We start from the raw sequence: 27,646 nt of genomic DNA on the forward strand, positions 1-27,646 counted from the left end.
AACCCACACCTAGAAGCCCTGCGCAAGATCACCAGGGAACTACAACCCATTCTCCAGGAAGATATAAGACTGCAACAGTCTTTCCCTGAAACACCCGTATTATCATACAGACAACCCCCTAATCGCAAGAAAATTATGGCGAGGAGTAAAGTATTCAACAGTACAACTGAATGCGGGACAAGACCATGCCAGGATGCAAAACCTGCGCAATGCTCCACACAGTGGGCACAATACAAATACCACACAGGAATCTGGAGTACGAAATCAGAGGAAGGTTCACCTGTTCCTCCAGCAATGTCGTGTACCTCATGTGCATGAAATGCCTAGGCGCTGCTACTACATAGGTGAGACGGGACAGGGTCTAAACAAGAGAATGAATCTGCATCGCCACAGCATCACACGCGGAACAAGAGACAGTCCTGGCGAACATTTCTCTGACTCTGGCCATAAGGTGAACGATCTGAAGGTGGCCATACTCAAAGGTAATCTTAGAACACCAAAAGAGAGATGTTGCATGAATACAAATGTATGCAATTGTTCGGGACACTTAGCGGTGGCCTAAACCGAGACCGCAGCTTCATGAGTCACTACCCTGACACAAGAGAACTCTCTTCCCACGAGTGCTGAAGGCCATGTCTACACATAATGTGCTATATGAATGCACACACAGCTGTCTCTTACACATACAAATGTACAATGTAATTCTATCCCTATATACCAATAGGGACCACATAGTATCTACACACATTAATACAACACCCTCTTTCATTTCTACACCTACACACACCATTGGTATACACTCCCACTCCACACACACCTTTTGTAAAGCGCTGTATACACTGTGGGCGCTTTATAAATTTATATTTACACACATACATACAGTACACACATACACATTCTTACATCACTAACATTCAGGGACTATTTAACACCTCAAGTCATAAATTGCATACTGCACAGGGGGGAGGGATAGACTTCCGTCACAGATACATTCCAGGATGCACTGTTTTTAAGCAAAAACCTTTCTTGCTTTATCCATTGTAACACCGCCGGAAGAAGAGATCAGTGTATCTCAAAAGCTCGCACAAATAAAAGCATTTCGTTAGCCACAGAACGGTACCGTCTATTCGTTTTTGATTAAAGATATAATATTAATATTATATATACACACACACACCAGAATAACATACACGCCCCAAAGAGACTCTGTGGAGGACCAATATAATCATGATCATTTGGTAGCAGAGATGCATTTTCATCCAGCATCTCATATATCCAGGAGAGGTACTGGACTTTACCCTCCTAAATAAAATAAAAAAGCTGCAAATAGGGCAAACAGAAGGCACATGTTATGAGGGGTGTATTACAATTCTGCATAGCATCCCTTGCTGTACATGTGCATTAAATGAAACTGAATTAACTAGCGTATTAAATTCAGTGCGGACACAAATAGAGATATTGCAGTTGATCAAAGCCACATTGTATTTGCTTTGATACATCGCTTCTTGTAAGTAATGAGCATGTCCGTTGATATTGTACCTCAACATGCTGTATCTAGTCCATAAGGCTACAGTAGGAAAAATCCAAAGCCTCCACTGTATGAAGAATAACACCGACAAAGAAATCCGCGTCATTTATTCTCAGTGCTGAATATAGAAATATTACTTTCTTCCAGAGAGATCTGTATTTTCTAGGTTTTTCAAGAGTACAGTATAAAACGACTTCTGTTTTCCCTCATAAGCTCTTACATTTTTTTTTTCTATTGGTTAAATATATATTTTGTTGAGGACAAATAGAAAGTTTCTTATTGTAAGTTTATTTCCTGTGTTCATCTCAAAAATAATTTGTTTATGGGATTGCGCCTTTTACATTGAAGCATATACTGTACATCACTGTTCATGTGTTACGGTGCAGTGCTGCTATATTACAATGTATCAGTTTTAGGATATTTCTAACAAATATTTTGTTGTCACTTTCAAATGTCACTTAAAAAGGAGTCATTTGTGCGCTTTCTTTAGTCATTTTTTAACATAGGTTTGAAGCAGGCGGGAGCTGAACCCCATTCATTTCAGCGCTCCGGGAAACCCCTGCTTCCAGAGATACCTACCTCCAAAGGGGGTGCCGGTATATCAGCAACGTTTATAGCTCTCGGCTTCCTATTGGCCCGTAGGGTGTGGACGCTTTGAAACTCCACCATTACGTGAACCCTGCTAGCCAAGCGGAGTAGCTACCGGCATCCCCTGTATCTCCGGAATCAGGGGGTCCCCGGAGCTGAAATTAACGGGGTTCAGCTCTTGAGACTCCCTGCTTCCATCCTACGTAGAAAAATATGGATTGCCTCTTTAAACTACAGTACCAGGTCTGAGAACTGTGAACGTTCTCTCATTAAGAAAGTTGCGTCTGCGGTCGTGCATGTGACGTTAGAGCGCATAAATGCCTGCTAAAGTAACGCCATGCAACCCGCAAGTATATCATTGATATAAACCTCCAAAACAGGTAGACACTACTGCTAAACACTTTAATCTGTGGGGGAGTACTTCAAGATGCCTCCGAAAAAGGACAAGAAGGGCTCTGCTCCCGATCTTTCCCATTTCTTCCACAAAACACCCGCGCTGCCAGAGGAGATTGAAGGCAGCGCGGCAAATCAGAGCCAGAGGGGAAATAGAACACAGCCCTCACAACAACAAAAAAGGGTGTGTGCGCCGAGCACGCACATTTTAAGTGAAACTTCTTTGTCTTTTGTCACTGTTTTGTCACAGAAATTGTATTTGTGATGGTGATGTTTTTCATAAAAAATGTAAACACAATTTCAGTGAAAAAATGCAAAGAAGTTGATTTAGAAGACGCATGCTCGGCACACCCCGTTTCAGCTATTTGCACTTCTATATTTATAGCAACTGTGAATTCCTTGTGTGTGTGTGTGTGTTTGTGTGTCTCTCTGTGTGGGTGTGTGGGTGTCTCTGAGTCTCTGTGTGTGTGTCTCTGTGTGTGTGTCTCTGTGTGTGTGTGTCTCTCTCTGTGTCTATCTGTGTGTGTGTGTGTGTGTGTGTGTCTCTCTCTGTGTCTATGTGTGTGTGTGTGTGTGTGTGTGTGTGTGTGTGTGTGTGTGTGTGTGTGTGTGTGTGTGTGTGTGTGTGTGTGTGTGTGTGTGTGTGTGTGTGTGTGTGTGTGCTGTCTCTGTGGTGTCTCCATCTCCCAGTCTGCAAAGTGGTGTTGGTGCTGCTCCGAGCACGGACGACCCCTCTCGCGACGTCACTTCCGTGATGCGTTTTCGTTACCACCAGTGACATTTTCCCCATCAAAACTCTGTAGGTGCCAGCAAAGAAGTTCACTTCAGAAAGACCTCATAGGGATGTTTAAAAAAAAAATGCAGGATGCATTCCAAGCAGCCCTGGACAAGGCAGTGGTGGAATTAAAGACAGAAATATCCGCACTAGCAAAACGGACTACAGTGTTGGAAAACAAAGTGGGTGCTTCCCTGCAAAATCAGGTCAATAGGGATGATGAAGTCATGAGGCTCAATGAAGAGGTAAGAGCCATGAGAGACAGTATGGATGACATGGAGAATAGGGAGAGAAGGCAGAATCTGCAGATTTGGAATGTTCCAGAAACAGTAAACGCAGAGGCACTGCAGCCCTATCTTAAAATACTGTCCCTAACTATTCCATATTGATCCACTAATGACTTAGAAACGCACACTGCCCACCGGGCACTGGGCCCCAGGTTTGAAGACCCAAAGAGGAGCAGGGATATAGTGTTAAAACGACACCACTAAACGACCAATAAGAGTGTGCAGGAACAGGAACTCTATTGAATTTTACAGCTCTACCATTCAGATTTTTCAAGACCTCTCCAGACTGACTATTGCAAGATACAGTAGGGCCAAGACCAGTGACAGCGATTCTACAAGAAAATGGGATACTACACTATAGGTGGGCGATCCTGTTTCACATCATTGCTGGCAGCGGGGGGAAACAAACCTGGATTCATTATCCAGAGGAGGCAGAAGCATTACTTTCTGCACTGGTTTTGGACCCTAAAAGCAGACCGGGACCACAAAGACAGATTCGCGACGAGAGACCAGAGAGGAGACACAAAAAGAAAGAGGCAACCGGACGCAGAGGTCGAGGAACAAAGAGGAAGAGACCTGGACCAACCGAGGATCTGACGAGACCCAGAAGAGACCCTCCATTCATGGCTGGCCACTGAAGTGATGAGCTGGGGGATACCACAGAAACGCTGTCCCGAGGCATCATCCTGCCTGCCTGACTTGTTAGCCCCTGTTGGGACGGTTCTGTTTTTCACTTGACCCTCTGGTGGGTGGTGGGGGTGACCTAATTAAGGAAAGAGGCCCTGCTGGACTATGAGACGGGCAAAGACCTGTGAGAAACAGAGAAAAGCCATGTGAGGTGAATAGCGAGAATGGAGTGAAGGACGGCAGGTAAGGGTGAGTGGGCTTAGGCCCAACGAAGGTTGGGCGTTGGCACTAACGTGGGTTGAATCCCAGTATGAGACTCAGGAAAAGAGCCGGCAAAGGACATTAAGAAATTTGGGAGGGGTAGGCGATACTGGCTCAGTTTGCGCACTCAAAGAGACTTCCCTCATATGTGTGGACTTGATACTAGGAGGGAAACAGTGGAACGAGTGGAAACAAATATAAAGCCAAAGCGGAGAAGTATTGCCTTCCTTCTCAGTTAATAGAATAGATCATTAAGAAAGTTGCGTCCAACATATAATTGAAATAACGTTCCTTGCATAGAACGTAGAGATTTAACCCCTTGATTGCCAGAGGGGCCAGCAACACACTGTGGAGCAATATGTTGTAGTTCCTTCCGGACCCAAAGGGAGCCATGGGCAGAATATAAATAAAGAGTCTTGGCATGGTACGAAATAAGAGGTATGACAAACGTCCTATTCAAGGGGTTTCCAGTTTGCAAGCAGCTGAAATAAATATCATTTAATCAGCGAGTGCAGAAGTGGAAAGCAATGAACCTTAGCATATGTTTTGATCGGTGTAAGAACCCCGTTTGTCCGGTTAAAAGCCAGTTAGAGTAATAAGGCCGATTTTATTATGTGGGGATGAGATCAGCTGCATTGTGCAAAGCCAGGGCTTAAAGAAATTATATGAGTGGAAGGTAGTGCAACTCGCTGCATTGTTATTTTTAAGCTTCTACCAACCCAGTAAGCAGCGCTTCACAGGCCAGCCATACTCATCCAACACACAGCAAGACCATCAGAATAAAAGTATTAGGAGACATAATTTTTATAGTGCGGTGATTTGCCACTGAGTGCAATGACTATCACAGGCGCGTGAGTAACCAGTTCAGTTGGGAGTATTCACTGCTTGACTATGATGCTTAGCCAGGTTATTAGGATGTATATGAAGGGAGGTGGGACATTATTAACACCCGCCCAACACAATGAATACAGGGTTTTGTTATGAGATTCCTGCAGAGTCTCTATTATGCTTTGTGGGTTTCCGCTCTCCGAATAACTTTTTAGAAATATATTTAGGATTAATTTGGGGTTGTGCAATCATGTTAATTGCAAGTCTCCCCCATCAGCAATGCAAATGGTTAAACATTGTGACTTAACTTATTCTGAAATAGATGAAATCATTGTATCACCAATTGGATTGGCTTGTTATTTCCCTCCGGTTGAAGCAGGGTGGATTCCATTAATACACTTTAGTGCTCAATCACTTGACACGGCCTCAAAGTGCTTTGCGTAAATATGGCATTTCATCTCCCTGTGACTCATGCACCAAAAATGTGATATAAATCTGCGAGAAACAAACCAGGCCTTGAAAAATGATATGTACAGCACGGCATGCCCGTCAGCTATAAGAGAAAATATGACTTGTTACTTATTATTCCAGAAAAATAATAGTATTTCTATTGCCATATGTTATTGGGAAGGAGATACTTTTCATATTAAGTCCCATATTCAGCATCACTATGAACAGTGGGCTTTAGCTATCATATATAGGGCCCAAGGAATTGCTTAGTTCGGTCATGCATAAAAGCACTGTATAAAAAGGTGTAAAACTCACAGGAATGTTGCATTTACATAGACTTGTATGATAGGGTTAACATCGTCGCTGCTAGAGCAATGTGTTGCAGACCCTTCTGGACGTGAAGTGGTTAACAGCATAAACCAGTTGGCTGGAAATACTTCTCGGAGCAGACCTCCAATGCCAAGTGTTTGTGCTGAGACAGCAGGAGTTCTCTGGGATTGTCTGGGAATCCCAAACTCCCTGACCTACTGTACTTACAGTTATGGGAAATCTTACAAGGGAAGGGTCGGTGGAAGGATCTGCTATTTAAGTATGCAGCAGTTAAAGGAGGATAGAAACGCACTATTCCCTAGTACCCGAGATACTACCAGTAAAGGTACCAGTCTTACTTCCTGAGGATTCAATCATTAGGAAGCCGCCATGGATGACGATGCACCTTCCTATTGATTTGCGTGACACGAGATTTCAAACGCCATTTTGTTTCCCCTGGAGGGTACTCAAACACGGTATTTTTACTGGTAAGCATCTCAAAAACCAGCGGGTCCCTTGAGCTGAAAATAGAGGCGTTCATCTCCAGGGACCCTCACCCAGTTAAAACAAAACCACCAAAAGCACCTTGTGGTAAGTGTGTCTAGGCCAGGGGTGGGCAACTCCAGTCCTCAAGGGCCACCAACAGGTCAGGTTTTAAGGACAAAGACTGAGCCACCTGTGCTGACGCAGGGATATCTTGAAAACATGAGCTGTTGGTGGCCCTTGAGCACTTAGGCGCACATATAACAGCGGTTGTGCCATATATAGCAAACATATTAGTAAAGTATCGCTTTTCATGCAAATTGTTTGCCATTACATCAAGTCAGACCAGGCAGAGATTTTTGACTTGGCAAAAAAAAAAATGAAGGCCTAAGATGCTTGATACTTATCAATGTAACACAGTATCCATTAACTATAAATACTCCCCAATAACAGTGACAAGACTGCAGAGTCTCAAGCATCTGGTTGTCTCGTTCATTGGAATGAGTCTCATTTTTTATATCAGTGATCTTGTACACTGTAATGGAGTCTCAATGCAAAGACCAAATATTTCCTTTATTATTATTTTTGGCCCAATACCCCACAATCTCACTCATTTTGGACTCTGCTCTGGGGATATATGTGAAGACTTATGGACTTCGTCTTGGTCATTTTCAATTTAATATAGGTATACGTGCCATTACAGATTTCAGCATTTATTGTTAATTTGATCCAAACCTAAAAACAATTACCAACAACACAATTCACTATTTAGAAACTCTCATTAGTGTTAGTGCATTAGTAATTGGTTTGCAGTTTATACATTAAAATAGCAATCTGCTGCCATAAAGTATGCTTTTTGTTTTAACAAACCTTTAATGCTTTTTTAAATGCTTTTCCTTTCACGCTTTAGCATTCTGACAATATCTGCTTATATATTCAGATTCTTGGGCCACTATACAAGAGTTATTTCTTTTTTTGTGAGTCATGGTTTTGCCGACTTGTCCATTATTATGATTTTCTGAAAACATAATATTACTGAATATTTGTTAAAGCTTTTTTAAAATTTCTGGACTTTCCCCCCCCCCCCCCCATAAAAACTCCAAGTGGTAACACCGCCTTTGAAGTTGGTAAACTTTCGTAGAATCCCAGTATCAACTCTCCTTCTGACCTTGTGCAAGTCACCTCATGCCCCTGTGCCTCAGGCACCAACATTAGACTATAAGCTCTTTGGGATAGAAGCGCTTTGTGTCTGCAAAAGTTACATGCGGAGCACTGTGTACACGGTCAGCTCTTATTATATTATTTTTCTGGGAATGCACTTTTTCACGAGCATGTCTGTCTTTCTACCCAGCCAGGTCTGCAGCTCACCTGATTGATGATGTAAATTCCATAGGCTACCTTCTGGCGCCGTAGGATGGGGTGGACGTAATGCAGCCAGTACTTGAGATGATGGTCTCGGTGTCGGAAAGGAATGATGATTGCCACCTTTTCCTTGGGCTTGCAGTCAGGTGGGATGTATCTGCCGCCCTCTGTCACATCGGGATTCTCCCTTTGAACCCTCTCCATGCTCATGGGGGAGCTGAACTCAATCAGCAGGCGGCCAACTGAAGAGGAGAAAAAAGCAGGACACTTCAAGTTCTAGCACTTACATATAAATACTACAGATGTAGAGAGGGTTGTTTATCCCACTGGTACATTAAAGTGGAATACTCTGTGATATTCTGCATGATGGACTGATGATATTCTGCATGATGGACCTTTGTTAAGGGTCCTTGAAGCTGACAAAGGTCCATCATGGGAACGAAATTGAATGAATTGTGCTAAAGGGGAGAAAGCATGTTTTGCACTGCACATTCACAAAAAGTCTAAGTGTTAAGAAGATCAGAAGAGGATTATGGTTGGGGCTGGTGTGTGATGGGTTTGACGTTTGTGTGGAATGTAGTTATCCATGGCACTATTATAAATGTAGAGCCCAAAGAGTGATTTCTTTGTCTAAATCAGGCAAGAGTGCTCACAAGGACACTATTACCTGTATGGTTACTGTGCATAAAAAAAAGAAAGATACTTGGAGAAATGTCTCTGTGTCAGTCTCACCTTCCTTCAATGGTGACCCCCAACGTGATTGGAGAAACTAAACTCCTGAGAGACTGGAGACGTGAAAGCGGAGTAAGACTTTGTGGGTTTGAGGGACAGAGGACAGTTATGAGGCTGAGAGTGAGCCATGAGAGTCGAAAGGATAGGAATTGTCAACCCTCGGATGCTAGACACCACCAGTCAGCAGATGTGCAAGAGGTCTTGGGGGCGAGTATCAATAAGGTAATAGGTGACGTAGAACCTAGGTATGAATAGATCGGATATGGTATTTGTATTTTAGGAAACTGATAACCCTTGAGAATCAAATACTGTATAAGCTTTTGCGAAATATGTACATGACAAATTCTATAACCACTGTGGTAGATCCATTTTTATTCTTGCAATAACAGTACAAAGAGTGTAAGGAAAAGAGAAAGGACGACAAAGTGAAGCTAGGAAACAATGGTCTGTCAATGGTCACAATGATGCTACCCAGAGCCGAAGAGGCTTGTCTAAGGCCTGGGACATAGTTGTTCTAGCAGTGAGCACCGCTTTCCCTGACCATACAGCGCGCCGTCCATGGGCGTGTCGGGGGCGGGCAAGTGACGTCACGGACCTGGTTCGCCCTCATTGGCTCACGTGACCGGCCCTGCACTCCGGCATGCGTGGAAATTTCAAAACTCCGTCAGACGCGAGCCCCTGCTAAAGCCGCTCTCATTGCGGCTGCAGGGGCTCAGTGCCGAGCAGCAGCGCGCCTCAGCACGGGCTGACCATGCCCGAGGCCGAAAACGGGCTGAAGAGCAGCAAGCCCTCCAAAATGAAAATTAGGAATTTGAAATCAAAGTTGCTCACCGAGAATAGGCGCACCCACACAGCGACAGAATGAGGAGTGTAATCATGATAGATTGCAGCATGACAGTAACAGACTTGACTGAAAAAGATCAGCTAGAGGACTTAACTGTGCTGGTAGATAAAGTCGTTTTTGAAATGCAGAAATGACAACAAAAGCTCACATTTTACAACTAAAGCAATAGTGAACTACACACACACACACACACACACACACACACACACACACACACACACACACACACACACACACACACACACACACACACACACACACACACACACACACACACACACACACACACACACACACACACTTCTTCTGTGTTTTTTCAGTGTGGAGGCAAATGGCAGTTTTGCTGCAGAAGAGCGAGTGTAAGATCAAGGAGTTTGGGCCTGTTCATGTCATAAAGAGATGTTCAGTATTCGAATCTGTTGAAGTAAATAATAGTGTGTGATATACTGTATACACTTATTCTCGCCTTTATCTACTGCAGGGATGTTATTTAAGTGAAGTAAACAATGTTTTTAGGAACACAACGACAAATGAAAAGATATGAATGTTATATTCTGTACATTTGCAAAATCTTACATAATGGGCTCGCTGATATAACAAACTGTTCGCAAATAATGAAATGCATATTTCATGGTAACAAGATTTGCACAACATGTATTGTAATAGACTTGTATGTTGTTAGGTTTGTGCATAGCCTTTTAATCTTCCTTTTCTTTGCATTGTGTTAACTCTTTCCTTTCATTTGCTGTGGACTTTTAAGGACATTGGATACATCTTATTTAATTCTAAATGATTCCTCAGTTATGTTTATTTGCAGGAAAAAATAAGAAATGGTTTATGGGGGAAACCATGTTTGTATCTTGTGAGCTGAAGTCTATTTTCAGGTCACAAGATAACCCCAAGTTTGACAACCTCAAGTATTCCTGGACAATGAATGGACATGTTAAGTGCCACACGGCAGAATGGGAATAGTCAGTGTTACAGAATGTGCAAGCTAAGTGTGTATGTTCTATCTTTCTACGTGGTGCTACTGTATGTCACTGTGTTTCATGTAAAGAAAGGCAGGCAAATGGAAATTTACCACAACCTAATAAGGGTGCAGTCACACGTAGCTGACCAGAAATCAACCATTTGTAAATAATTTAACAGTCTAATTGGCTTCGCATAACAGCTCTAACCATGCTAATAGCATAGGTTTGCTTCCTTAAAATGAATTACAAGCTGAATGTGTTAAGAGTGGGGAGGTTTTTGACAGTCAAGTGGGTTTTTTTTATGCTTATCCCACTGTGTCCTTGTCAGAAAGCCCATAAAAAGAGGGGAGTTTGAGAGAGAGGAGGGCTCTGGCTGTGCAGGCACTAGTTGAACACAACTGACATCAGACAAAGAGAGCAGCCAATTACCCAAATATAACCTCCTCAAAATGTCACTAACATTAGTTTACTGTTGTCCTAAAAGGGGTTGCCCCTTTAGGCTCAGAGAAAGAAAACAGAGTGAACCTAGAGGGATTAGCTAGAAAAGAATGATTAACTGCTGAGAAATGATATTGCACTTGTTCTTCCAAGGTTTCCGTGATGGCGCGTAAACAGAAATTAACCAATGATGAACGAATGAATGAATCCAAGTGCTTGTCATGCCACTCGATTAGACTCGTAGCATTGGTGAAATGTATAATGTCACCTTCTTGTTGAGAATAAGTGGGTCACCTGGAAGTTACATTTCAATCAGGGGAATATGTCCAAGATAAGTCGATCAGTAAGTGGTTGCAGCAGGAGGCGTAGTGGCATCACAGGTGGTATAGACACAGGGCTAGAAGTTCTTAACACAATTGACAATGGAATTTTAGTGCAAGGCAACAACACTAAGGGTTTTCGGGTACTACGCACGTATCCCAGGTGATTTAGAAGCCGTCTGCAACAACAAATAAAGGTAAAGGTGTCAATAAATGTACTTCCACAGATCGTGATTAGAGTTAAGGTCCTGCTGGACAATGTCTATGACCGGGGAGAAAATATATCACCGGCACTTTTTTTTATACACAAGCTTAGAAGTGAAATGCCTAGCAACTTAAAAATACAGGAGTTATGGGGAGGGAGATATCCCCTGGAATAGCTTTTGCCTACAGCAAACAAATAACACAGGTTGCCCTGGGGGAACATGTCTTGGTGAATAAAATGAATGTGTGACCTGAAAAACTGTGGAATGTATACCCTGGTACCATGTGAGGGAGAAGAAATGATCATGTATAAAATGTGCTCAAAGCTGTGACCATGCAGCAAGCTTAAGCCTATAGGGAACCATGTTTATGGTTTTGACGCAAAAGGTGGCACTGTGTACTCATTTGCATGTCATTACCAGAATCCCTTGCTGCAGTGGAAGCGCTGTGTGCTGGGTGATAATGGTGTAAGGCGGGGTTGCAGACCTGTCTAAGACATGCAAATGAGCATACAGTAATATTTCAATTTGCTATGTGCTTTGCTGTGGAGGGTTTTTGTCACTTTTTTTTACCCACCATAACTTAACTAAGTATGGTAAGAATGTAGTTGTAGAGTTAGCTATGATCAGATTTACTCTTCATCCCAGGCTACTCAATACACACATTGAGCATGATCAAAATATTGAAAACTGGGAATTAATTGACATATTCTTCTGTGCTTCAGACAGGTGTGCTCATGTTACATACAGTGTGTCAACTATCACTATAAAAGTTGCATAACAGAATGTGAAGAACAATTATTGATCCGGTTTACAATTTATTGTAAATGGTACCAGAAGCATGCTCTTGGGTAAAGGCACTTATTGTGTTTAACTTGTTGTTCTGGCCAGAGAAGTGAATCTCTCTGTACTGAACATGTGCCAGGCAGGCTTACTGCATAACCACCGCAGTACTGCCCACATCTACACCCTGCAATACCCGATCAACCATTATGTCTACAACACCAACAAGAGCAAAATATGTACGTGTTTTGTGGGTTTGAAAAAGGCATTAAACTAGATCTATTAGCACCCAGGACTATTCCTGAAATTACTGCAAAGTAAAATAGGCGGGGAAACATACAGTACAACACCAAATGTATGTTCTCCGAAAACAAACGCGTGTGAAAATCAACAACAAAAGAAAATAATTGTTTCATGAGGACCGTAACGTTAGACAGGACTGCAGCAGACAGGGAAGGGGGAGCAGTTTTGCAAAATAGAGAATGTTACATTTTAGATGCTCAGAGGTCGCTGAATGATGATATTTATTATAAAAACGTTGCATAAAAATTCCACTACAGAGTTCCAAATTACGTCCAGTGATATAAGAAGAGCATATGATAACAAAACGATCTCCAAAGATGAATATACATTTATTGACATTGAATACTCCAAACACCCTGATCTACTATCACCTGTCAAAAATTCATACGTCTTCAGAAAAACATCCGGGTGGACCCGTTATTTCGGATATCGGGTACCTCACAGCCAACAGGTATGAGTTTTTCAATATGTAGATTTTATTTGCCAAAACATAGTGCTCCAACTTAAATCATATCTCGGAGATACCCCACACAAGTTGTGTAAATGACACAATGTTAAATGGGACACAGATTACTACTGGCTCACATGCCACGTACAGTCCTTACACACGTGAATCCAAGACGAATTGGGCATAGAGGCAGTGAAATATTATTTACGACTATCTTTGGAGATGCCCGTTATACAACAGGATTTCATTTTGGAGGGCATTAACTTTATGCTCAAACATAATTGTATTACATTTTTATCTCAGGTTTTATTAACAACAGTGTGGGGGGACGCCCATAGGGACAACATTTGTGCCAAGCTTTGTCAATTTGTTTATGGAGGAGTTTAACAATTGCAAGAACAATCCTTTCGGCGCAAATCGGGTCTTCTATGGCCGATGTATTGACGACATTCCTATTATTGGGAGGGGTGAGAGAAGTCTTATTGATAATTTTATTTCTTATATTAACAATAATGATTAGGGTTCGGTTTTCACCGCCACCTGCGATCCTCATTAGATTCATTTTTTTTGGATCTTACACTTTTTTTCTCCTTTGATTTCAGTATACAAAGCAGAACATTTGATAAATATGTTAATTGCAATCGATTTCACATTGGGGCAATTTAGACATATACATAGAAATTGTTGCACCACTCAGGAGTATGAATCTCAGTGCTTAGCACTGAAACAGAAATTTCTTGATAAGGGTTACCCAACTCTTGATTGAACCAGCATACATTGCGAAGAGATATTGATAGACAATCGATACTGAGAGATAACATGTATTAGATCCCAATTTGGCTCATACAGCTCAAGCGGATTTGAATTATAATTAATAATTATAATAATATATAATTATAATTAATTATTATAATTCTATTTCTTTTATCACTAAGTTTAATAACGTAACTTCCCAAATTAGGTCCATTATGGGAAAACATTGGGCTATTTTGAGGTATGATTCCCCTTCTACAAGGTGATATTCTGATATAACCATCCTTGGATTTCTTTGAAAAAGCAAAAGCTTTAAAAAAATAAAAATAAATAAAAAAAACATTCTTGCCCCCAGCACATTAAAGGTTGCAATCAACAAAAATTCTAAGCGCAAATGCAACTGGTTATCTAACAAACCATTAGGTTTTAAATGTGGATGTAAATCGATGCATCACTTGTAATTACACTGCGAATAGAAAAGACAATACTGCATATTTTCCTACAGCGTTTTCTCAGTGTACTCAACTTTTAATATGGAATTCGAACCAGGATCATCGAGGGTGGGTAGATATTAGACACCATAAATGTGACCTGGCGGAGATCAACTCGCTTCTGTGGCTCGCTAAATCCAGCAGACGTTCAGGTGCGTTCTCACCCGGTCATAAAATATTCCCTATACTTATGGGATCGATTTACATTTAAACAACTTGACAACAATTAACTTTGGAATGATTCCTTTATTATGTAATCCGGAGTTTGACCCGAGGATGCTCACTGGGGTTTTCTCTGCCTGGAGGGCTGCTGGAATCACCATAGTCAAGAATTTAATAGTCAAAAATAGTATAATATCGTTTGCTGTCCTTAAGATAAATACAACCTTCCACCTACAGAGGTGTTTCGTTATTTACAATTAAACATGTTGTTTTCAGTTTTATCTCTGGTGTAGCCGCTGCCCCGACTACTACGTACCTACTTCTAGTTTCTTTTTAACACGGGGTAATCTTCAGAAAGGCTTGTTATTGTCTCCTTATCATATTATACTTAACCCGGATAGTGAGATTAAATGTTCCTCTATCCGCAAGTGGGAGGAGGAGTTGGGTGAAACCCTGGAGATGGAGGAACGAGAAGAGAATTGCGAAGCCGCATCCAAAAGCTCAATCTGCACACAAGAGAATGCTTCTAAATTTACCAGGAACGCTGTACTCACACGGACGCTCGCAGTGACTCCCGCAGAGATCCTCCTAGTTGTGGCTGATGGACTGCTGATTAAGCATACTCTGAGCGTTTGGGTAGTTGAACACTTTTTTTTTTGAGTACTTTTCTTTTTGTCCATATTTGAGCAGATGACTTGTACTAGGGAAGTACCACTGAGAGGTGGGAACGGGCTTGAAAACGGGCCATAGTGCCCAAAACGAAGCCCCCCTGTTATTGTATATTTTCTCTGTACTGTTCACATGCGCTGTTATTGCTTAGTGCTTTACTAAGTTTGTAATTATTGTTTTTTTCTGGCTTATGTTTTGGTGTCTTATTGGATTTTTGTACTTAGAGGTTATTATGAGGTCTTTGGGACATTGTCTTTTCAGCAGCATCAGAGACATTGTTTTTATGTTATTTATTCTTGTGGTGTGTTTTCACAATGATTGCAATTAGAGAGTTTTTCTCCACTTTTGTGTGTGAGAGCCTTTTATTTTCGTGTGAGTGCTGTGAGTCTCAACTGATTAGCTTATAAACTTTTATAACGATGGTATCAGACACCCTCACGCCCCCACAAGTTCAATAAGAACACCTCTCCCAGATGCTTTAGAAGCTGTGGTCACAATGGGTCACTTTCCCATGTCTGGGGGCATTGCCCTCTCCTCACCTCACTTGTTCTCCAAAAATGTATGTTATTTTGGATACCTCATTAAGGCCTGACCCATGGATGGCCCTATTAAACAAGCAGCCTCCTGACCTATTATTGATCACTCCTATTCTCACAGGAACTCGGTGCTGTTGTATATCAGCACTGTGGTTGAAACCTACTATTTCTGATATTGATGTGATCAAACGTCGGCTATAGCATATTATGCTTATGGAGAAAAGGACTTCCTTTTTGAAGAAGGAATGTTCAATATTATCTAATTGTCTGTCTGGCATCCATGGATTTCCTATATTATAATGACTCAGTATTTAGGGCATCACAGTATTACTATGAGTGGCTCAGTGCCATGGCTGGCTTGCCAGTGCAGCGCACCTTGTATTTAGGAAGATACCCATGGGGACCACAGGACGACCACGGGACCACCCGGGGGCCCCCAGACACCAGTGGAAACCACACGAGGGCCCCCAGACACCCGTGGGGATGACCTGGGGACACCCAGGGGGACCACCTGGAGTGCACGGAGCCTAGCGGGGACCACCCGAGGGCCCCCAGACACCCGTGAGAACCCCCTGGGGTGCCCCGTGGGGCCTGCGGACAGCCGGGGACCCCCGCCGGCCTGTGGTATTAATCCTGTGTGTAAAAAAATAAATAATGGTTTTATGTGGGGGCACAGGGGGTGGGTTGTGTATTGGGGGTTATTACATATTTTAATTTAAATTTTATTACTAGTGTATTGTAGCAGGGGGTCTCCGGAGCAGAACCTTGTTGATTTGAGGTCCGGGGAGCCCCTGCTTCCTGAGATACAGGCCCCGTTAGAGGGTGCCGGTATATCCTATGCATGTAAATGTCCCGCGTCATGTGACCGGGACATTTCAATGCGTAGGAGATACCGGCACTCCATAACAGGGCCTGTATCTCGGGAAGCAGATTTTCCCGGACCTGAAATCAACGCGGTTCTGCTCAGAAGACCCCCTGCTCACGTACACTAGTAATAACATTTTAATTAAAAACATTTAATTTCCGGCAAAATTGGTGCAGGGAGAGGCGGCTCTCTCTCTCTGCAGCAGTATCAACTTGCCGAGTAAGCCCTTTTCGGAGGGCAGATCATCTCGTCCCCGGCTACTCGCAATTTTTGCAAATGTTGCTATCACTTGTATTCGGGCCTATCTGCATACCGTGATAGCAACGCTGTCAAAAAGTGCGATTTAAATTTGATGGCGGTTTTTTTTGTAACTGCTTATAGCATGCCCCCTGGTCTGAATTGCCTAATCTGTATGGTCCCTTCTGATGTTTCCTGTATGGTCCCTTCTATGTCTTACCTTAACACCTCTTAAATAAACAGTTTAAAGAAATGAAGAGTCTTATAAATTGTAACTTTACCTTTGTTATCTATAAACTCGAATGTAGTTGCAGACTACTGTACATGGGACTGATCACTCAAACACTAAAAAATCCCCTTTGTAGAACATAAATGTAACATTTAAAGATGTTTTGGGCAATACAGTGTTTCAAGACGTTTTGATCTAGTCCATAACAGAGATCCAAAGTGTCTCAAGATTTTAGGAATAGAAAAGATTGAGATTGATTTACAAGATAAAGGCTGTAGTTTCAATACATTGTGTCAGCAAGAGACCTTCTGGATTTTCAAAATGAACACACTTTCTCCCAAGGGTCTCAATGAAAGCATTGATCTGGGAGCCTTTTCATAACGTGGGAGAGATTTTTTTAAATAATATCATTAACGAGTACTAATATTATTTATTAAGAATTAATGTCACAACAAATTTAAGTCCAGGGCTGTTAAACACGCAACCGCTCAGCAGTCTATTTCAGGCAGGCAAACAGACGCTGTACTGGTGAGCAGGTGAGTCTGCCTGCCCGATTGCCCCCAGTCAGGAGTGGGAGAAAAAAGGGGGAGAGAGAAAAGGGTGATGGGAGGTGGAAGGGAGGGAGAGGTGAGAGAGAGAACGGGGTGATGGGGAGAGGGAGAGAAAGAGGTGATTGGGAGAGAGATAGAAAGGGGAGATAGGGAAAGGGATAGAAAGGGGTGATGGGGAGAGAGAGAAAGGGGTGATGCAAAGAGGGAGAGAAAGGTGTGATGCAGAGAGGGAGAGAAAGGTGTGATGGGGAGAGGGAGAGAGAAAAGGGTGATGGGGAGAGAGAGATAGGTAATGGGGAGAGAGAGAGATAAGTAATGGGGAGAGTGAGAAAGAAATGAGTAATGAGGAGAGAGAGAAAGGGGGGATGGGGAGAGAGAAATGGGTGATGTGGAGAGGGAGAGAGATTAAAGGGTGTTGGAGAGAGAGAGAGAGAGAGAGAGAGAGAGAGAGAGGTGGAGATAGAGAAAAGGGTGGTGGGGAGAGAGAAATGGGTGGTGGGGAGAGGGAGAGAGATTAATGGGTGATGTAGAGAGGGAGGGGGAGAGAGAAAAGGGGGTTAAGTGGAGAGGGAGAGAGAAAAAAGGGTGATGGCATGTATGAGAATGCCACGCCAACCATTCGATTATATGAAGATACAACCAAGATAAGGATCAGCAAGGCAGTGCGGCAGAGAGACACATGTCACCAAAGCTTTTTACTGCAACACTTGAAGAATTGTTCCAAGACATGAGATTGGAAAGAAAAGGGAATCAAAGTCAACAGTGAATATTTGAGTCACTTGCGATTTGCAGATGACATTGATATTTTTGCCACCTGTCCAGAAGACCTCCAGCAACAAATCACTCTCCTGGCCAGGGATATGTATTCCACGCTTTCTGAAGACACGACCAGGCAGTCGTGAAAAACGTTAAGGGAGTCATGGATTGGCCAGTCGTGTGACTGGACGTGACCGGGGAACTGAATATGGAGATGCCGACATGCATCTACAGTGAGCGCACGAGATACAGGAACAACGGATACGCCATACTGTATATACTTATTACAACAAGAAAAAATGTTCTTCTGTCTCTTTTTGTGAGCACACTCACATGTCTCAGACAGGTTTGCAACCCTGCCTTTCCCCATTATCTCTTAATATACAATGCTTCCACTGTAGCCAGGCATTCTGGGAAATGGCATGCAAATGATCTCTCTCTCTCTCTCTCTCTCTCTCTCTCTCTCTCTCTATATATATATATATATATATATATATATAGCCGGTGGAGGTTTTCTGTCGCCTTTTTCACCCACCATAACTTTAAATGTGTATGTATGTATGTATAATATATATATATATATACATACATACATATACATACCACACTTAGTTAAGTTATGGTGGGTAAAAACAAAAGTGACAAAAACCCTCCACAGTAAAGCATATATGCTAAGCTTCATTTTGCAGAGCCAGTATAACCAACTGCTGTCTGTGGGTGGGTTTACTGGCTATGCATCTTAACCCTGGCTGTGCTCAAAGCTGTGAAATGCAGCAAACATAAGCTTACAGGGGACCATGTTATATAGTTTTGAAGCAAAAGGTGGCACTGTGTGCTCATTTGCATGTCAATTCCCAGAATCCCTTGCTGTAGTGGAAGCACTGTGTGCTGGGTGATAATAGTGAAAAGCAGGGTTGCAGACCTGTATAACACATGCAAATGAGCACACAGTAATATTTTATATATATATATATATATATACACACACACATACACATATACATGCATACAGACACACAGGTATTTGTAGGTATATGCAGATACATATCGGATTTCTAACACATCAATAAGTTGGCTGCAGCCCTGGAATCCACCACAGCTACTGGGCTCATTTTAGCAAACTCAGAGATCAAGTTCCTGCTGTATGCCGATGATGCTGTCACCAACAGAACAGAGCTTCCAACAGAACAGAGCTTCCAACAGAACAGAGCTTCCAACAGAACGTGGCAACTTGAGACAAATGCAGCCAGACCTGGGCACTTCCTACGAACTGGGGGGGGGAGGGGGGGAGAAACAACCAACGGTGTTCCAGGGAAAAAAAAGTTAAAAAGGCACGAAATAATGCACTTGGGTTGCACAAATCTAAAGGCAGAATATAGGATTAATGGCGCGCTAATGTCAGCTACTATAGAGGAAAGGGACCTGGGAATCATTATTTTAGGTGACTTAAAAGCAAGTCTTATTGCTACGGAACAAAGAGAAAACATGAGCTCCTTACAAAACCATGTGCCAAATACAGATCAATCACCTGTCAAAATATCAAACCAACTCAAATCACGAGTAGAAGGAAAAAACAATATATGGTGATCTGTAAAAATGAAAGCTACAATAGCTCTCAAAGAAACTGGATACCTACCACTGCCTACAGAGACTACAGCCAGGCACCATACCTGCGGGAGACCTACCACTGCCTACAGAGACTACAGCCAGGCACCAGACCTGCGGGAGACCTACCACTGCCTAAAGAAACTACACCCAGGCACCATACCTGCGGGAGACCTACCACTGCCTAAAGAAACTACACCCAGGCACCATACCTGCGGGAGACCTACCACTGCCTAAAGAAACTACAGCCAGGCACCATACCTGCGGGAGACCTACTACTGCCTAAAGAAACTACACCCAGGCACCATACCTGCGGGAGACCTACCACTGCCTAAAGAAACTACAGCCAGGCACCATACCTGCGGGAGAACTACCACTGCCTAAAGAAACTACAGCCAGGCACCATACCTGCGGGAGACCTACCACTGCCTAAAGAAACTACAGCCAGGCACCATACCTCCGGGAGACCTACCACTGCCTACAGAGACTACACCCAGGCCCCATACCTGCGGGAGACCTACCACTGCCTACAGAAACTACACCCAGGCACCATACCTGCGGGAGACCTACCACTGCCTACAGAAACTACACCCAGGCACCATACCTGCGGGAGACCTACCACTGCCTAAAGAAACTACACCCAGGCACCATACCTGCGGGATACCTACCACTGCCTAAAGAAACTACAGCCAGGCACCATACCTGCGGGAGACCTACCACTGCCTACAGAGACTACACCCAGGCACCATACCTGCGGGAGACCTACCACTGCCCACAGAGACTGCACCCAGACACCATACCTGTGGGAGACCTATCACTGCCTAAAGAAACTACAGCCAGGCACCATACCTGCGGGAGACCTACCACTGCCTAGAGAGACTACACCCAGGCACCACACCTGTGGGAGACCTATCACTGCCTAAAGAAACTACACCCAGGCACCATACCTGCGGGAGACCTACCACTGCCTAGAGAGACTACACCCAGGCACCATACCTGCGGGAGACCTAATACTGCCTAAAGAAACTACACCCAGGCACCATACCTGCGGGAGACCTACCACTGCCTAGAGAGACTACACCCAGGCACCATACCTGCGGGAGACCTACCACTGCCTACAGAGAATACACCCAGGCACCATACCTGCAGGAGACCTACCACTGCCTACAGATACTACACCCAGGCACCATACCTGCGGGAGACCTACCACTGCCTAAAGAAACTACACCCAGGCACCATACCTGCGGGAGACCTACCACTGCCCACAGAGACTACACCCAGACACCATACCTGCGGGAGACCTACCACTGCCCACAGAGACTACACCCAGACACCATACCTGCGGGAGACCTACCACTGCCTACAGAGACTACACCCAGACACCATACCTGCGGGAGACCTACCACTGCCCACAGAAACTACACCCAGACACCATACCTGCGGGAGACCTACCACTGCCCACAGAGACTACACCCAGACACCATACCTGCAGGAGACCTACCACTGCCTACAGAGACTACACCCAGGCACCATACCTGTCGAGAGTAAAATACACAAACCAGAAACATACTGAGCGCCAACAGGCTAGAAATAGAGACAACTGGAAGACTAGAGAGAGCAGACTGTGCCAGTGGTGTGAGCAGGGAGAGGTAGGAGAGGAGACTGTGCCTGTGGTGTGAGCAGGGAGAGGTAGGAGAGGAGACTGTGCCATCGGTGTGAGCAGGGAGAGGTAGGAGAGGAGACTGTGCCAGCGGTGTGAGCAGGGAGAGGTAGGAGAGGAGACTGTGCCAGTGGTGTGAGCAGGGAGAGGTAGGAGAGGAGACTGTGCCATCGGTGTGAGCAGGGAGAGGTAGGAGAGGAGACTGTGCCAGTGGTGTGAGCAGGGAGAGGTAGGAGAGGAGACAGTGCCAGTGGTGTGAGCAGGGAGAGGTAGGAGAGGGGACTATGCCAGCGGCGTGAGCAGGGAGAGGTAGGAGAGGAGACTGTGCTAGTGGTGTGAGCAGGGAGAGGTAGGAGAGGAGACTGTGCCATCGGTGTGAGCAGGGAGAGGTAGGAGAGGAGACTGTGCCATCGGTGTGAGCAGGGAGAGGTAGGAGAGGAGACTGTGCCTGTGGTTTAAGCAGGGAGAGGTAGGAGAGGAGACTGTGCCAGTGGCGTGAGCAGGGAGAGGTAGGAGAGGAGACTATGCCAGCGGCGTGAGCAGGGAGAGGTAGGAGAGGAGACTGTGCCAGTGGCGTGAGCAGGGAGAGGTAGGAGAGGAGACTGTGCCAGTGGCGTGAGCAGGGAGAGGTAGGAGAGGAGACTGTGCCAGTGGTGTGAGCAGGGAGAGGTAGGAGAGGAGACTGTGCCAGTTGTGTGAGCAGGGAGAGGTAGGAGAGGAGACTGTGCCATCGGCGTGAGCAGGGAGAGGTAGGAGAGGAGACTGTGCCAGTGGTGTGAGCAGGGAGAGGTAGGAGAGGAGGCTGTGCCTGTGGTTTAAGCAGGGAGAGGTAGGAGAGGAGACTGTGCCAGTGGTGTAAGCAGGGAGAGGTAGGAGAGGGGACTATGCCAGTGGTGTGAGCAGGGAGAGGTAGGAGAGGAGACTGTGCCAGTGGTGTGAGCAGGGAGAGGTAGGAGAGGAGACTGTGCCAGTGGTGTGAGCAGGGAGAGGTAGGAGAGGAGACTGTGCCAGTGGTGTGAGCAGGGAGAGGTAGGAGAGGAGACTGTGCCAGCGGTGTGAGCAGGGAGAGGTAGGAGAGGAGGCTGTACCAGCGGTGTGAGCAGGGAGAGGTAGGAGAGGAGACTGTGCCAGTGGTGTGAGCAGGGAGAGGTAGGAGAGGAGACTGTGCCAGTGGTGTGAGCAGGGAGAGGTAGGAGAGGAGGCTGTGCCTGTGGTTTAAGCAGGGAGAGGTAGGAGAGGAGACTGTGCCAGTGGTGTAAGCAGGGAGAGGTAGGAGAGGGGACTATGCCAGTGGTGTGAGCAGGGAGAGGTAGGAGAGGAGACTGTGCCAGTGGTGTGAGCAGGGAGAGGTAGGAGAGGAGACTGTGCCAGTGGTGTGAGCAGGGAGAGGTAGGAGAGGAGACTGTGCCAGCGGTGTGAGCAGGGAGAGGTAGGAGAGGAGGCTATGCCAGCGGCATGAGCAGGGAGAGGTAGGAGAGGAGGCTGTGCCATCGGTGTGAGCAGGGAGAGGTAGGAGAGGAGACTGTGCCAGCGGTGTGAGCAGAGAGAGGTACGAGAGGAAGCTGTGCCAGCGGCGTGAGCAGGGAGAGGTAGGAGAGGAGGCTGTGCCAGTGGTGTGAGCAGGGAGAGGTAGGAGAGGAGGCTGTGCCAGCGTGTGAGCAGTGAGAGGTAGGAGAGGAGACTGTGCCAGTGGTGTGAGCAGGGAGAGATAGGAGAGGAGACTGTACCAGCGGTGTGAGCAGGGAGAGGTAGGAGAGGAGGCTGTGCCAGTGGTGTGAGCAGGGAGAGGTAGGAGAGGAGACTGTGCCAGCGGTGTGAGCAGAGAGAGGTACGAGAGGAGGCTGTGCCAGCGGTGTGAGAAGGGAGAGGCAGGAGAGGAGACTGTGCCAGTGGTGAGAGGAGACTGTGCCAGTTGTGTGAGCAGGGAGAGGTAGGAGAGGAGACTGTGCCTGTGGTGTGAGCAGGGAGGTAGGAGAGGAGACTGTGCCTGTGGTGTGAGCAGGGAGAGGTAGGAGAGGAAGCTGTGCCAGTGGTGTGAGCAGGGAGAGGTAGGAGAGGAGGCTGTGCCAGTGGTGTGAGAAGGGAGAGGTAGGAGAGGAGACTGTGCCAGTGGTGTGAGCAGGGAGAGGTAGGAGAGGAGACTGTGCCAGCGGTGTGAGCAGGGAGAGTTAGGAGAGGAGACTGTACCAGCGGTGTGAGAAGGGAGAGGCAGGAGAGGAGACTGTGCCAGTGGTGTGAGCAGGGAGAGGTAGGAGAGGAGACTGTGCCAATGGTGTGAGCAGGGAGAGGTAGGAGAGGAGACTGTGCCAGCGGTGTGAGCAGGGAGAGGTAGGAGAGGAGACTGTGCCAGCGGTGTGAGCAGGGAGAGGTAGGAGAGGAGGCTATGCCAGCGGCATGAGCAGGGAGAGGTAGGAGAGGACGCTGTGCCATCGGTGTGAGCAGGGAGAGGTAGGAGAGGAGACTGTGCCAGCGGTGTGAGCAGAGAGAGGTACGAGAGGAGGCTGTGCCAGCGGCGTGAGCAGGGAGAGGTAGGAGAGGAGACTGTGCTAGTGGTGTGAGCAGGGAGAGGTAGGAGAGGAGACTGTGCCATCGGTGTGAGCAGGGAGAGGTAGGAGAGGAGACTGTGCCATCGGTGTGAGCAGGGAGAGGTAGGAGAGGAGACTGTGCCTGTGGTTTAAGCAGGGAGAGGTAGGAGAGGAGACTGTGCCAGTGGCGTGAGCAGGGAGAGGTAGGAGAGGAGACTGTGCCAGTGGTGTGAGCAGGGAGAGGTAGGAGAGGAGACTGTGCCAGTTGTGTGAGCAGGGAGAGGTAGGAGAGGAGACTGTGCCATCGGTGTGAGCAGGGAGAGGTAGGAGAGGAGACTGTGCCATCGGCGTGAGCAGGGAGAGGTAGGAGAGGAGACTGTGCCAGTGGTGTGAGCAGGGAGAGGTAGGAGAGGAGGCTGTGCCAGCGTGTGAGCAGTGAGAGGTAGGAGAGGAGACTGTGCCAGTGGTGTGAGCAGGGAGAGATAGGAGAGGAGACTGTACCAGCGGTGTGAGCAGGGAGAGGTAGGAGAGGAGGCTGTGCCAGTGGTGTGAGCAGGGAGAGGTAGGAGAGGAGACTGTGCCAGTGGTGTGAGCAGGGAGAGGTAGGAGAGGAGACTGTGCCAGCGGTGTGAGCAGAGAGAGGTACGAGAGGAGGCTGTGCCAGCGGTGTGAGAAGGGAGAGGCAGGAGAGGAGACTGTGCCAGTGGTGAGAGGAGACTGTGCCAGTTGTGTGAGCAGGGAGAGGTAGGAGAGGAGACTGTGCCTGTGGTGTGAGCAGGGAGGTAGGAGAGGAGACTGTGCCTGTGGTGTGAGCAGGGAGAGGTAGGAGAGGAAGCTGTGCCAGTGGTGTGAGCAGGGAGAGGTAGGAGAGGAGGCTGTGCCAGTGGTGTGAGAAGGGAGAGGTAGGAGAGGAGACTGTGCCAGTGGTGTGAGCAGGGAGAGGTAGGAGAGGAGACTGTGCCAGCGGTGTGAGCAGGGAGAGTTAGGAGAGGAGACTGTACCAGCGGTGTGAGAAGGGAGAGGCAGGAGAGGAGACTGTGCCAGTGGTGTGAGCAGGGAGAGGTAGGAGAGGAGACTGTGCCAATGGTGTGAGCAGGGAGAGGTAGGAGAGGAGACTGTGCCAGCGGTGTGAGCAGGGAGAGGTAGGAGAGGAGACTGTGCCAGCGGTGTGAGCAGGGAGAGGTAGGAGAGGAGGCTATGCCAGCGGCATGAGCAGGGAGAGGTAGGAGAGGACGCTGTGCCATCGGTGTGAGCAGGGAGAGGTAGGAGAGGAGACTGTGCCAGCGGTGTGAGCAGAGAGAGGTACGAGAGGAGGCTGTGCCAGCGGCGTGAGCAGGGAGAGGTAGGAGAGGAGACTGTGCTAGTGGTGTGAGCAGGGAGAGGTAGGAGAGGAGACTGTGCCATCGGTGTGAGCAGGGAGAGGTAGGAGAGGAGACTGTGCCATCGGTGTGAGCAGGGAGAGGTAGGAGAGGAGACTGTGCCATCGGTGTGAGCAGGGAGAGGTAGGAGAGGAGACTGTGCCAGTGGTGTGAGCAGGGAGAGGTAGGAGAGGAGACTGTGACAGTTGTGTGAGCAGGGAGAGGTAGGAGAGGAGACTGTGCCATCGGTGTGAGCAGGGAGAGGTAGGAGAGGAGACTGTGCCATCGGCGTGAGCAGGGAGAGGTAGGAGAGGAGACTGTGCCAGTGGTGTGAGCAGGGAGAGGTAGGAGAGGAGGCTGTGCCTGTGGTTTAAGCAGGGAGAGGTAGGAGAGGAGACTGTGCCAGTGGTGTAAGCAGGGAGAGGTAGGAGAGGGGACTATGCCAGTGGTGTGAGCAGGGAGAGGTAGGAGAGGAGACTGTGCCAGTGGTGTGAGCAGGGAGAGGTAGGAGAGGAGACTGTGCCAGTGGTGTGAGCAGGGAGAGGTAGGAGAGGAGACTGTGCCAGTGGTGTGAGCAGGGAGAGGTAAGAGAGGAGGTGGTACCAGCGGTGTGAGCAGGGAGAGGTAGGAGAGGAGACTGTGCCAGTGGTGTGAGCAGGGAGAGGTAGGAGAGGAGACTGTGCCAGTGGTGTGAGCAGGGAGAGGTAGGAGAGGAGACTGTGCCAGTGGTGTGAGCAGGGAGAGGTAGGAGAGGTGACTGTACCAGAGGCATGAGGAGGGAGCGGTAGGAGAGAAGGCCGTGCCAGTGGTGTGAGCAGGGAGAGGTAGGAGAGGAGACTGTGCCAGCGGTGTGAGCAGGGAGAGGTAGGAGAGGAGACTGTGTCAGCGGTGTGAGCAGGGAGAGGTAGGAGAGGAGGCTATGCCAGCGGCATGAGCAGGGAGAGGTAGGAGAGGAGGCTGTGCCATCGGTGAGAGCAGGGAGAGGTAGGAGAGGAGACTGTGCCAGCGGTGTGAGCAGAGAGAGGTACGAGAGGAGGCTATGCCAGCGGCATGAGCAGGGAGAGGTAGGAGAGGAGGCTGTGCCAGTGGTGTGAGCAGGGAGAGGTAGGAGAGGAGGCTGTGCCAGCGTGTGAGCAGGGAGAGGTAGGAGAGGAGACTGTGCCAGTGGTGTGAGCAGGGAGAGATAGGAGAGGAGACTGTACCAGCGGTGTGAGCAGGGAGAGGTAGGAGAGGAGGCTGTGCCAGTGGTGTGAGCAGGGAGAGGTAAGAGAGGAGACTGTGCCAGTGGTGTGAGGAGGGAGAGGTAGGAGAGGAGACTGTGCCAGCGGTGTGAGCAGAGAGAGGTACGAGAGGAGGCTGTGCCAGCGGTGTGAGAAGGGAGAGGTAGGAGAGGAGGCTGTGCCAGTGGTGTGAGCAGGGAGAGGTAGGAGAGGAGACTGTGCCAGTGGTGTGAGCAGGGAGAGGTAGGAGAGGAGACTATGCCAGCGGCATGAGCAGGGAGAGGTAGGAGAGGAGACTGTGCCATCGGTGAGAGCAGGGAGAGGTAGGAGAGGAGACTGTGCCAGCGGTGTGAGCAGAGAGAGGTACGAGAGGAGGCTGTGCCAGCGGCATGAGCAGGGAGAGGTAGGAGAGGAGACTGTGCCAGTGGTGTGAGCAGGGAGAGGTAGGAGAGGAGACTGTGCCAGTGGTGAGAGGAGACTGTGCCAGTTGTGTGAGCAGGGAGAGGTAGGAGAGGAGACTGTGCCTGTGGTGTGAGCAGGGAGGTAGGAGAGGAGACTGTGCCTGTGGTGTGAGCAGGGAGAGGTAGGAGAGGACGCTGTGCCAGTGGTGTGAGCAGGGAGAGGTAGGAGAGGAGGCTGTGCCAGTGGTGTGAGCAGGGAGAGGTAGGAGAGGAGACTGTGCCAGTGGTGTGAGCAGGGAGAGGTAGGAGAGGAGACTATGCCAGCGGCATGAGCAGGGAGAGGTAGGAGAGGAGACTGTGCCATCGGTGAGAGCAGGGAGAGGTAGGAGAGGAGACTGTGCCAGCGGTGTGAGCAGAGAGAGGTACGAGAGGAGGCTGTGCCAGCGGCATGAGCAGGGAGAGGTAGGAGAGGAGACTGTGCCAGTGGTGTGAGCAGGGAGAGGTAGGAGAGGAGACTGTGCCAGCGGTGTGAGCAGAGAGAGGTACGAGAGGAGGCTGTGCCAGCGGCGTGAGCAGGGAGAGGTAGGAGAGGAGACTGTGCTAGTGGTGTGAGCAGGGAGAGGTAGGAGAGGAGACTGTGCCATCGGTGTGAGCAGGGAGAGGTAGGAGAGGAGACTGTGCCATCGGTGTGAGCA

At 47.2% G+C, this 27,646-nt stretch overlaps 1 protein-coding gene across 4 annotated transcripts in view; it reads right to left on the minus strand.

Annotated features, from left to right (window-relative positions):
- B4GALT2 (beta-1,4-galactosyltransferase 2) overlaps positions 1-27,646 on the minus strand; it is a 102,229-nt gene that overhangs the window by 35,031 nt on the left and 39,552 nt on the right. For all 4 annotated transcript variants that reach the window (XM_075616218.1, XM_075616219.1, XM_075616221.1 and 1 more), the window contains exon 3: positions 7,898-8,133. In XM_075616218.1, coding sequence (XP_075472333.1) covers positions 7,898-8,133 — 236 coding nt within the window. The remainder of the gene's footprint in view (positions 1-7,897; positions 8,134-27,646) is intronic.

The sequence above is a fragment of the Ascaphus truei genome, chromosome 10, assembly GCF_040206685.1.
Source record: "Ascaphus truei isolate aAscTru1 chromosome 10, aAscTru1.hap1, whole genome shotgun sequence".
Lineage (NCBI taxonomy): Eukaryota > Metazoa > Chordata > Amphibia > Anura > Ascaphidae > Ascaphus > Ascaphus truei.